The following is a 13,468-nucleotide window of genomic DNA, read 5'->3' on the forward strand; positions in this document are numbered from 1 at the left end:
GAGACTCCTAGGTTTTCCTTACATTTAAGGAAAATTACTTTTTAAGAAATACTAACTAATCAGAATTGTGTTGCTCTAATTGGAATCAACTCATTTGGCTAGGTACTTGCTACTCAGAAGAGTTACTTATTTCTTAGATGGAAAAAAATCTGTACAGTTGTGTTCATGCTAGTAGCCGCTAAAAAATTCAGTATTTTCTTTTTGCTCTGATGTGGCCTCACTGGAAATTTCTCAGATTTTACATTGTACTAATTGATTATGTACAACAAATTACAAGTAAAAAGCTCTTAAAAAGAAAACCTGGCTTTTTTTTTTTTTTTTGGTACCGTACTTCCTTATAATGCCTTTGTCTGCTAGCTTATAGTGACCCAGACTTCCCACCTCTGTCCAAAGCCAAGAGTTACATGGTCACTATGTTTATTCTTACATAAAGGATACTACATATTTTAACTGGGCTATATATTTCAAAAGGCAATTTATAGGTTTTCCACACTAAAAGAGGCACAAATATGCATTTGCATTAAATATATACCTTCCTTAGTGTGGATATTGTTTATTAAAATGTCAACAATCTCACACTAATGTTATTACTCATTTCACTGATCCCTGAGAGCTCCTGATTAGTAGAGAAAAGAACTGTGACTTAGAAGAAGGTGCATGAGGAAGGGGAACAATTATGTATATTGTTTGGTTAGATTACAGACTCCTTACTATGTCAGATTCTTGTGATCCTTTCTGAATATTGGGTATCACCAGTTCACCAGTAGAGTCTAAGATTGGCACTTGCTGGGTGATGAAGGTTTGATCTTGAAGCTTACTTTCATCCCTACAATAATGACAAAGTAAGACTTGTCAACAACCACACACATGGAACTTGGTTCAGAACAATATACTTGTTATGTTATTCTCACTCAATTCTAGTATGTATAAGATGTCTACAACCACCATTGTGATCAGGCTCATGTTCATTGCTTTGTCAAGAGAGCTTACCCAAACTCCTTTGTTGTTTCATCATCAGGACCAATATAGTCTGGAACTGGAGGTCTAGAACTCTGGCTGTATTTCCTGTAGTGGGTATAAGTTAACAATGAGGCAGTGTCTCCACATGCCCTGTATTTCAACTACACTTTAAAACTGATAAAGGAAAAAATAATAAGAAGAAGAAATAAATAAATATAGGACTTCCCTGGTGGGCGCAGTGGATAAGAATCCACCTGCCAATGTAGGGAACACAGGTTCGATCCCTGCTCCAGGAAGATCCCACATGCCGCGGAGCAACTAAGCCCGTGGCCACACTACTGAGCCTGCGCTCTAGAGCCCGCGTGCCACAACTACTGAGCCCACATGTCGCAACTACTGAAGCCCGTGCTCCTAGAGCCCGTGCTCCGCAACAAGAGAAGTCACTGCAAGGAGAAGCCCGTGCACCACAACGAAGAGTAGCCCCCGCTCACCACAGCTAGAGAAAGCCAGCACGCAGCAATGAAGACCCAACACAGCCAAAAATAAATAAGTAAATAGAAATTTAAAAAATAAATAAATAAATATAAAACTGCTAAAGGGAAATGCTTCAGTTGGATGGGCTTCTTATTTTCAAAAATGAGCTTTCATACACACATAGAGGCAGTATAAGGCAAGTTAATTTAAACTTACATTCTCTTAAACTTGAGACATGTTGAACTTAAGAAATGGAAATATTTATGAATATAATCATGATGATACTCATAAAATAGCTATTAAGGGCTTCCCTGGTGGCACAGTGGTTAAGAATCAGCCTGCCAATGCAGGGGACACGGGTTCGAGCCCTGGTCCAGGAAGATCCCATGTGCCACAGAGCAACTAAGCCCGTGTGCCACAGCTACTGAGCCCACGTGCCACAACTACTGAAGCCCACGTGCCTAGAGCCTGTGCTCCACAACAAGAGAAGCCACCACAATGAGAGGCCTGCACACCGCAACGAAGAGTAGCCTCTGCTTGCCACAACTAGAGAAAGCCCACGCACAGCAACAAAGACCCAATGCAGCCAAAAAAAAAAAAATAATAATAATAATAATAAACAGCTATTAATGGTGATGGGCAAGGTTGAACCAGAGTACTGACCAAAAGCAAGGCCAAAAAATTCCCTTCCCACAAAAAGAATCTCAAAACACAGGAAAGTTACCAATTTAGATAGACCCAGTATGAAAATTTTTTCTTATACTTTGGAAACTCTAGTTTAAGAATGGAAAAATAGGCCCTCTTGCCCTCTAAGATGGCTCACATTCTGTCTATTGAGTGTGTATCACCCTGAATAAATCTGCTTTCAATCCAAAAAAAATACAAAACCAGGAAATCAACATCATCCATTCAATATTCTAATTTGAAAGTGAGATTAACAGAGTTACAAAAAGTATAGTAGGTTGATTTGCCAGCAGATAAAGACATACCCCACTCCTAAAACTTGTCCTCAATTAGGTGCATATGAAAGCAGCATAACCCCATTCAAAATCTGGCTATATTAAATAGTCCAAAAATAATGCATGAAAAAAATGTACCTTAAATACTACTAGTGCCTGAGATATAGCCAGAGTGATTGTTGATGCACTAAAGAGTGCAGTTTATTGGTTATACTCCTTTGAGTTAGTTCAATCACAAAGAAAAATATTGTACCGTTGGATTCAAAATCATATACAACCAACTGTGAACTCTTACCAACTTCCTAATTACTCCACTTGCCTTGGAAGACCTTTTATCATCTAATTCCTCCCCCGCTGGTTTGAGCTTTCTCATTTCATCTCAACATTTCATCATCGTATTCCTATCTTATCTTTTTTTCATCCAACAGGCTTAGACATCATCCCATTGTGGCCAGTTCAAGTTCACTGATTTGGTGTGAAAGATTTCACCCAAATTCCTTTGTTTCTCCAAGTGTTGAAAACAATACAGTGTGGAACTTGAGGCCTGGTACTCTGGCTGTATTTCCTGGGGTACAGAAATATCAACTCACAATGAGACAGACAGTCAGTGCCTACAGTCTGGATTCTACCCCTACCTCTTCAATTAAACTCTTTGAAAGTCTACCAGAGACACAAAAGCCATTTCAAAATCCTTCATCTTCCATTCAGCCTATAATTCTTTAAACTCTTCTCTTTTGGTTGTACTCTTTTTTTATTCTCCTGTTTATTTTAATTGTGGTTATTCCTAAAGGTTCTAGTCTCAGCCCCTTTATTCCTGTATCTTCATCCACTTTCCTAAACTCAAATACCAATTTTCACTAAACATGCTCAAATCTCCCTTCCTAAACTCTCATGTGTACTCCAGTCACTCTTTGCAAATGCCTTAAGTGGTTTTCACTCCAATATGTTGCCACATCTCCAGCACTGAAAATACTACTTGTATTTCTTCTGTCTAGAATGTTTTTTCCACCCCCTTTTGTTCCTACTTACCTTTAGAGATCAGCTCAAGCTTCTGCTTCCTCAGAGACTTTCCTGATCTCCTCAATTAGGTCAGATTCCCCTAATCTAGGCTTTCTTACCACTGTATACCACTCCTTTGAACTTATGTCATAGTTGTATTTTTTATTTGTGTGATGATTTGAACAATGTTTTTCTTCCATGTAGACCAAAAACCCCCTGAAATCAAGCATGATGTCTTTATTTGCTCAACACTATATCCTCAGTAAATAGTTGGCACTCAATATGTATATGTTAAATGAATTAATGGATGGATTAAATAAAATTTAAACATTTCCCTCACACTGGCTTTCCAGATTTTTCATTTGCCTTTCATACCACCATTCCTTCATTTCTTAAGCTAAAAATCTTAAACATTTACTCCATCTTTTCTTTATTCCTTTTGTCCTTTATCACCAAGTCCTGTTTCTCCTTCCTTAATGTCTCTCAGTTTCTCCCCTTTATTCCGACTGCCCTCACTCTTGCCTAAACCCCTCACCGCTGCGTGCCCAGAGCAGTGCAGCAGCTTCTGTTGGTCCCAACTCTATTTCTGTCCTCCAATCCATCATACATGTCACTGTGTTAGGTTAAGGTCAGCTCTGAGAACAATGACCTGTGAACCCTTCCAGTGAGAGAGTATGAGTCTGGCTTCTAGCTCTTTGTATTCCTTCAAGGCAGAGAAGAAAACTGTTACATTACTCTAGAATCTACAAAAGTTCAGGATTTTCTGCATGGTTTTTAAGGCTCATCATAATTCAGTCTATAGGTTAAACCTTATTTCTAATTAGTAATTACTCTCTAGCATCACCAAATTTCCTCAAGACAGGCAGTTTCTCCTCAATGTTGCCTAAATACCCTACACCCATTCCTAACTCTGGGCTTTTACTTAGGCTGTCTACCCCTTGCCTGATGTGCCCTCCCTGCTCTACCACTATCCTACAAGGCACCCCACAGAGTCACCCTCTTTCAATCTTCCCTGACTACTCTAGCCCACTGACATATTGTCTGAATTCCATCTTTACTTTATTGTCCCACCTAATTTTTTTCCTTGTTATGCTTGGTTTTGTTTGGGCAACCAAATTGTAAGCTCTTTGAGATCAAAGGCAATGTCCCTTGATTCTTTTGAATCCCCACAATACAATGGTGCCAAGCATTTAACAAGCAATCAGTAAGTGGTTGATTTATTTTAGCCACTTTATAGTTACTATAAAGTGACTATAACCAGGGTTATAGTCACTGATAAAACATAATGAAGAAAGAGAGTGAAACTAATCATTAAAAATAATTATTTGGAGTACCTGTGGATTTCTGTTTTCCTTTCCAGGTCTTCTTCTTGGTATTAGAGATCCCCTTGATTAATAATCAGCTTTAAAATAATTTACTTATCTTTGCAGACCAATAAAATCTTAACAATTGTTATGCTTCTCTTTCATTACCACTCATTCAGCTGAACAATGTTATACCTTCTCAGGAAGCATTACCTTAAACACCTAAGATTAATCGATTTTCTTTCCCCTTTAACTCTAATACCTCTTTCATTTTTGTGCTCACTTGCACCTCTCCCATTCTTTATCTCTGGGAGTTGCAGTAGCTAAGCAGTATGACCCTTTTATATTGATATTTTCTGGTCCTTTCCCATTCCCTTAATTCTAAGTAAGAATATGTTCACTTTTCCTATATGGCCTCTAGGTTTGATAGCAAATTGGTATTTCACTACTGAAATAGGGAGTTACCTAGGAACAAAGCCATTCATTTTTGCAAAGAGCAACCTCAAGACTTTCTCTTTCTGCTCCCAGGTCAAATCTCCAATGTCCATATTTCCTTGAATATCTGTCCTAAAGAATTTCAAAGAAAAAAATGAAAAAAAAATGGTCAAAGTAAGCATCTCTTCTTTTTAAAAAATATAAAAAATGTAAACATGAGAAAATTTCTAAATCATAACTGAATATTATGAGGTTTCCAAATGGAATGACTACAAAGCAAACAATGTCCATTACAAAATCATAAATTTGAAAAGCACATTAACATGGTAGCCAATTTGAAGTGTTATGTAGTCATTAAACTGAAGAAAAACTATAACAACATGAAAAAAATCTGTGCTCAAACATTAAGCAAATAAGCAAAAAAGAAAGTTGTAATGCAATATTATGTATCCAGATAACACAAAGACAAAAGGTACAAGAAAAAAACAGTTGTTTGGTGAAATTATTGATAATTCCTTTTTAGCAAGTCTTTAGTATTAGATATTTTGCTATGAAAATAGAGTGATAAGAGGTAAATATATAAAATAACATGTAACTTATCTAGTCTATTTCTTACCTCCAAATAATTTCATCAAACAACTGTTCTTTTCTTGTACCTTTTGTCTTTGTATGTATCATTATCTGCTTAAGAGGCAGCTAAGCCTTCCAGGAAGGTATTTATCTATACCATAACTTTTCCAAAGGATTCATAGTCTACTTGCTATTTACAAAAGTTGGCTGACATGTAGATAGAGTATTGATGTATAATGTAAGAAATATTTTTTCATGTACGTCAGTTGGGTTAGTTTTAAGTTTAGGTTTTGCCTTATAATCACCATATACTTTAATTGTCCTTCCCCAATCTGCCTCTTAAGCAGATAATGTAATATTTTAACTACAATTTCTGCCTTCCTGGCAGAAATCCTATTGAACACTAGGATTAAAGTGATAAGTTGCTCATGAGGCAGAATAGGGAAGTGTCCAGTTTCTGCAACAACAATGTGAAGAATCATTTTATGCACCTTCCTCTGAAAACTTATACACCACTTAATATACAGTAGATTTAAAAAATGTAAAAGAAACTGCCTTATGTATGGTGGGGACTCAACTTGCTTGACTTATTAAATAAAAAAATAAAGTGACTCTCTTGGTAATAGTTATTATAATAACTATTATTATAATAGAATAATAGTAATAGTGTTATTAACAGACTTCTGAATATGGCAAGAAGGTAAAAAAACTATAGTCTGGACATTTTTGAAGAAGAGTCACTGGCCATGTCCAACCTTCCCAACAGCTATACAATTTAAAAGAACCTACATATTAGCCTATTAAAAAATAATTTAAAACAGAAAACACAGTTGGAAGCCCTCTCAATAAGATGTTAAGTCATAGTAGTAGGGAGTCATTTTAAGTTTCTTAAGGCCTTTGAAGAATCTAATCATGTTGGGATATAAAACAATTTTTTCAGAATAATCTTTAAAATGCACTATAATTTAATCCATCGTTTATAGGAAGAAAAGTATTCAAACAGATTAAAATGCTAACAGGAAACAACCATTGTATATAGTCTACAAATGTCTCAATCATTCTACCACCTTTATCATGGTGGCAGTAGATCTCTAGTGTATTTTAAAGCCTTGTGGGGACTTTTGGTTAATACAATGATGGAGGGGGCACTACCGGGTGTCCTCCAATTCATAGGACAGTTCTGTACAACAAAGAGTTGCTGCAAAGAATTGTTATATTGATTTTTTAAATTATAGGTTTGATTAGATATTATTACCTATGAATTTCATCTCAGAATAGTAAAGGGAACATTACAAAATATTTGTGAAAACTATGTTTATCAAAAATATTTAACCTGAATCTAATCAAACCTTTATAACAAATTTATAGGAAACAAAATAAAGGAACATGTTAAAAGATATTACAATGACATTCAAAATGGAACAAATAATCCCTTTAACAAGTCTCTGTCACACAAGAAAGGGGGGACATCTACTAAGAATACCTACTAAGCCCCACACAGTATGCTAAGCATAGGGGTTACAAAGATGAGTAAGACAGTTCCTCTCCTCAAGTAACTTACTGAGTAATCTAGTCAATACTTAGATATTACCAAACTGAACTTTTCAGGGTTTTTATTTCTGTAAAGGGCACAAGAAGAGCAGTACGAAGGCAAAATATTAAAGCGTTATTAGTACCATTTATCGGCCTCCATAAGATCCTGATTCACACTATTGGTGCTGTGCTCTCTGCCATCAAATGTTCGGATTTTGGGATATTCTGTCCTTCCTGCACATGCCTCTCTCATTTTAAAATTGAAAGCAGCTTGTGCTACCTGTTTATAATGCTTTCTGCTAAATAGGATCTGTTGCTTTACTTGGTGTAGAGCATCTAAAAAGAATCTTTCCACTTCTGTTCTTTCATCTAGTATGTTCTTGGCCAGCTTCTTTACTCGATTCATTTCCTTGTCCTTCATCTGAAGAAGATGCTGCAGCTTGAAATTTTCACTCTGACCCGCTTGGTTCTCTACCATTGCCTGCTGCTGCAGTTTTAAAACTTCAGTCTCAAACTCTTTGGTCATACAACTCAGGGCAGTCTCCAAGCTTACTACCTTCTTCTGAAGAGTTTGGATTTGTAATCTCTGCTGGGTAAGCTGCATTATCTTTTCCTTAACCAACAGATCATTGATCTCCTAAAACAGAAAGATGAGAGAGGTGAGAGATTTTTTTTTTTAATTAATTTCAGAACTTAAAAGTTCCTCACTAATATCCATTACTTCATGAGATTTGAGTTTGAGGCCAGGTTGCAATGGTGATATTTTGGTATTCTGTGCATAAAGAGTAAGAAACATCAAGAGTCCCTGTCTGGACTTAGGAAGGCCACAAATTTTGCTAATTAAGAAACTTTCCTTCCTCTAAAATTATAAAAAGTTCAATATTTTATATTATCAAAAAAATTTCCAAAATCAGTAAGACTGTACAGTAAAACAGTAATTTAACAACTATATACTGCAAACTGTGGCAGTCTGCTAGTTGCCTATCCTAGTGTCCATTTTCCATTTCCTCCTTCATAATAAAACCCCAATTTTATTCAGAAAGGTAGTAAGCCCAGCTGAAAATTCCCAGTTTCCCTTGTGTTCAGCAAAGCCACGTGACTAAGCTCTGATGGAAGAGCTGCGAGTAGAAATTTGTATAGGACTTCCAGGAAGAGCTCTAAAGGGAGGGGCATGCTGTTTTCCTTCTTGTCCTTCTTCCTCCCTGTTGTTAGAGCTCCAGCAGCTGCTGGGGACCATGAGGTGACTCTGAGGAGATAAGCCATATGTTGCAGAACAAAGTTGAGGAGCCCGAGTGTCTGCCGAATTTGTGGCACTACCATTCCAGCTCTGGATTGCTTACCTCCAGACTTCCTTTAGGGAGAGAATACACCTTATATGGGGAAACCATTGTTGTCACAGCTGAGGACTTATTCCTAAGTGATTCAGGGACCAACTCTAAGCAAAGTAAAATGAATACTAAGGTAGTAGAGGACAGGAGTTATATTTATGTTTCGGATGTATTCTTTATAAAGCCAAGTCTAAAGTTTCTTATAAGTCATTCAGTAATTAACTTTTCAGATAAGAAAAACACACCATCCAGACAGAAGAAAAATTGTCCTATTGTCCTTATGTATCACTACTATATTCAATTCTTAGTATTCACCAACCCAATCTTTACAAAAAAAGGAAACAAAATCTAAATGAACCTTTTGCTGTAAAAGGGAAGTCTGAGTCTCTTGCAACTTCTGAGAGTTTTTTTGTAGAGCATCAGCTTCCTTCAGGTGGTATGCGAGAGCTTTCTGGAGATAAACATTCTCTTTAAAAACAGCTCTTCCAGCATTGTTCAATTGCCTGAAATAGATAGATATAAGATCCCAAAACACAGACCTAAGTTTTAAATATTACCAAACTAGAACAATGACTGCTTTATCCCCTAACATTAATAATAATGATCATCTGGAATTCCCTGGCAGTCCAGTGGTTAGGACTTGGCAATTTCACTGACATGGCCCGCCCGGGTTCAATCCCTGGTCAGGGAACTAAGATCCCGCAAACTGCACAGGGCAACCAAAAAATAATAATATTCAATAATTTAAAAAAATAATAATGACCAGCACTTATTTACCTTATGGTGGGTACTCAATAGTTAGGTGGGGATCTTGAGAACTAAGTTCTCACCAACAGGAAAGTAAAAAGGGACGTGTTACTTCCAGTCCAAGGCAATTAAGGGCAGGTATGAGTTTCCCATGTTCTTTGTACATGTGACTGGACATGAAGAACAAGATGGAAGCAGCCCAGGTTCCTGAATCACCCCTGGAGTAGAGCTGTCAGACCCACACTAGATTAGAAATAAACCATTGAGACTTAGTTTATTAACATAGTGCAGTTTAGTGTTAACTTTCACTAACATACCTCATGACAACCGTGCACAGTTGCCATTATTGACCCCATTTTTAGATGAAGAAATTTAATTTCAAAAAAGTTAAGAAATCTTCTTACAGTCAGTATACATGTTGAGAACCAAAGTGTAACTTCAAAGCCCAGGTTCTTTTCTCCACACTATGCTGCTACAAAAAGGGTGGATGGAAAAGGGGTGGGAATACAGAGAGAAAGAAACAGTGATGGAAAGTAAACCAGAAAATTTGAAGAAAGCAAACCAGGAGAGAAGGGGGTAGAAAACATGATAAGAACCAAAAAGACTAGCAAAGAGGTAAGAGAGGCTATTAGAAAGAAAAAAGAGGCAGCGATCTCCTACACAACAGCTTCATGGTGGGCTCTGTCTGCCAGCATTATTATCTTCTTCTCAGCCTCTTTTTCTAGTCGGTGCTAAAAAAAGAAAATAGGCTGTTTTAATACAGTTATATTTCTAACAACAAATTCTACACATAAAAAGTTAAGTATTTATTTTATAATGTCAAATAAAATGCTCCTGTCCACATGACCTGACATGAAGTACTCCAAGTATCAGTGGAGGAGCCAGCAAAGAGGATAGTGTGAACACAGACACTTTAGGGTACTTCCCAATTTCACCATTAAAAAAGCAAAATGACATATAAATAGAAAAAAATTCCACATCAGACCTGGAAAGCAGAGCTGGGAGAAATTTCTGTTAAATACAATGTGATGAGAATCATTTATTCATTCATTCAACAAATTCCTATTGAGTACTAATAGTGTACCAGATTTTTTAAGATACTAGAGATGCTGTGGTGAACATAACAGATAAGGTTCCTGTTCTCATGGAGCTTATATTCTAGGATGAGATCCAAACAGTAATAATAATTAAAATGCATTGAGCATTTACTATGTGCCAGGCATGGTTCTACACATGTATTATTTACTTCTCACAACAATGTAATTAGATACCTATGAATTAGGTACTATTATTGTCCCCAAAGACAAGGACTGAGGAAACTGAGAGAAAAGTTAGTGACTTGTCCAAAATCATACAGCTAGTAAATGGCAACGCAGGGATTCATATGCAGGCAATTTGATGCTTTACAGCCTCCCAGCAAGTAAACAAATAAGAGAATTAATAGACTGTGATAAATGCTATAAACGAAATAAATGGGGTAACGAAACAGATAGTAACTGAGGGGGGTAATTTTAGATTGGGTTTAGGGATTATCTCTTTGAGGAGATGACATTTGAGCTCTGAAGAATGAGAATAAGCCAGAACTGCGATAAGAACATTTCAGGAAGAGAGAATAGCAAGTACAAAAATATGCAGGTGGGGAAGGGTTTGGTGGTTCAAGGAACAGAAAGGATTAAATGGGAAAACACAACAAAATACTAATAACCTGAGGGAAGTCCTTTATATGATCAGGTGGAACATGCTGAGGTATGAGATGAATGAACAGGGCTTACTAGAAAGCCCATTGCCATGGACCAGCAGCACCGGGGCTCAAACCAGTATAGGAGTTTGTATCTAACCATCAAGTCTGTACCTCACATGGTAAGGCAGACACTGCTGTGGCTGGACAACCCAACACTCATTCCCATCTTCCTTTTTCCTTCCCAGCTTCCACCAGTGGCTGGAGAAACAAAACACCCTTTTTTCCTGGCGTCCATTATAACATGATTCTGGACAATCAGAGAGATGTAAGAAGAAATCTGCTAGGAGCTTCTGGGGAAAGTTTTATGGTTTCCAGATAAAAGGGACAGATACAGATGGAGCCTCCCTTCTTCCCGCCCTAAAAGAGATGACTCTCAGAGCTGCATTAACCATCTTGCAATTATGAGGGAAAGGCCAGCAGCCACCTACTTCTAGACATAAAAATCCCATTTATATAAGCACTGTCATTCAAGTAATCTGTAAACTGACCAAGCACTTCTAACATTTGTTTGTGGAATGTTACACCAAGTAGGAGAGAGATCCAGTGCAGGGTGGAGTGAGGAAAGAGGCAGCTGAGAGCAGCCCGTTCCTGAGCACTTCCACTCCTAGCAGTGCCAGGAAGTGCCTGAGAGGGAAAGCCTGACAGGTTATTCAATACACAAACTGGAAACCTAGAGCCACTTTTGAAAGCAAATCCTTTTATATAAACCTGATATGAGTACTTATTTGCCTCACCCTCACTTCCCTACATTCCCACCAATTCGTGAAAAAATTTATTCATTTCTTTCCTAAGGATGAAAATTTAAAGAAAAAATTGAAAGAATTAAAGATAAACCAGGGGGACTCTGAGAATTAACTTTAGAAGCACAGAGAAATGTGGAAGTTTGTGATGTGCTAAGGAACATTTTTGAGCCCCCTTTTTATTTATTTATTTATTTATTTATTTATTTATGGCTGCTTTGGGTCTTCGTTGCTGCGCACACGGGGGCCACTCTTTGTTGTGGTGCGCGGGCTTCTCACTGCGGTGGCTTCTCTTGTTGCGGAGCACGGGCTCAAGGCACACGGGCTTCAGTAATTGTGGCTCGTGGGCTTTAGAGCGCAGGCTCAGTAGTTGTGGTGCATGGGCTTAGTTGCTCCGCGGCATGTGGGATCTTCCTGGACCAGGGTTCGAACCCGTGTCCCCTGCACTGGTAGGCGGATTCTACACCACTGCACCACCAGGGAAGTCCTGAGCCCCTTTTATTAACATCCTTAGTTGTCTTGACTAAGGGAAGACCCTCACGTGTATCAGAGCAACCTCTCTAATCCCATCTCCCCTACAAAAAGTGGTACATGGAGCTTTAGTTCCACCAGGAGACACCAAGCTGGGGCGGGGGGATGTGTCCTGAAGCCTTGGTCAGATGACAATCTCTCGAGGATTTCAAGAATCTCTAACTAAGAGGGGGGGAAAAGATAATCTTCTAATAAGATACCAAATGAAAAGCTGATGTCTCAGAATACATATAAATATACTTACGTCGTTCTAGTACACAAAATATTTATTTATTAATGCAAATATGCTGTACCTTTTCTTCCAAAAACCTGCCTTCCAATCTCCTAAGAGTCTCCTGATGTTTCTGCTCTGTGTTCCTTAAGTCCTCCTTCAGCTAAAATTAAAATAACGAAAAAAAAGAATGGTCAGTAGGAAATGGGGTGGATTGGGGCATATTCGTAGAAAATTCGCAGTCAAGAAATATTTTCTGTTATACATTACCTCTTAATCCTGAACACACAGAAGAACTCCATGCCCTCCCTCTGAGTACCATACTTCTAATAATCGTCTATAGATTTACAAGATCAGTATTGAGTTTCTAAAAAGCTTTTCATGAATAACAGTTTTCAGAACATTCAGATAAGTTATTATCATACACATTTCCCCCCCCCAAATATCTTCATTTTAAATGTGTGGACTCACAGAATCATATTTTAGAATTACCAGGAATCTTAGGAGTCAGACTATACAAACCTCCCACTTAATATAGGAATCTCTTCTATGAGAAAAATATCTAGAGACAGAAGTATCACTAATCAAATCCTATTAATTCACTTGGCTGCCCTTTTAAGAGTTCCCATTTTTAGAAAATTCTTCCTAGTATCAATCTAAAAAGTATCTCCCTGTGATTCCCATAGACACATCCTTCTATCCTCTAAAACTACATAGAATAAAAAGGACATAAAATTCTTCCAGGCAAAGAGAATTGAGCTAACTTAAAGCTATGATCCTGAAGGCTATATATACTGGCAAGAGCCAATCAGACTGAAATTGGCACACTCAATCTAATATTCATGCCACAAGAAAAGGCAGTAGAGAAGAGCTTTCCATCACACAGACCAGAGATCAGCTGTTACCTCTCTTACCAGCTGTTTGGACAAATCACTC

The 13,468-nt window shown here is 37.6% G+C and overlaps 1 protein-coding gene across 1 annotated transcript in view; it reads right to left on the minus strand.

Moving 5' to 3' along the window:
• Window positions 1-561: 561 nt before the first annotated feature.
• Window positions 562-13,468, minus strand: part of BBOF1 (basal body orientation factor 1) — a 34,489-nt gene continuing 21,582 nt past the window's right edge. Inside the window, exons 5-11 of the mRNA XM_068562367.1 lie at window positions 12,615-12,695; window positions 9,970-10,040; window positions 8,921-9,065; window positions 7,378-7,871; window positions 5,162-5,263; window positions 991-1,065; window positions 562-826 (exon numbers count right to left, since the gene is read on the minus strand). Of these exons, the coding sequence (XP_068418468.1) occupies window positions 697-826; window positions 991-1,065; window positions 5,162-5,263; window positions 7,378-7,871; window positions 8,921-9,065; window positions 9,970-10,040; window positions 12,615-12,695 (1,098 nt within the window). The 3' untranslated portion in view covers window positions 562-696. The remainder of the gene's footprint in view (window positions 827-990; window positions 1,066-5,161; window positions 5,264-7,377; window positions 7,872-8,920; window positions 9,066-9,969; window positions 10,041-12,614; window positions 12,696-13,468) is intronic.

The sequence above is a fragment of the Eschrichtius robustus genome, chromosome 1 (assembly GCF_028021215.1).
Source record: "Eschrichtius robustus isolate mEscRob2 chromosome 1, mEscRob2.pri, whole genome shotgun sequence".
Lineage (NCBI taxonomy): Eukaryota > Metazoa > Chordata > Mammalia > Artiodactyla > Eschrichtiidae > Eschrichtius > Eschrichtius robustus.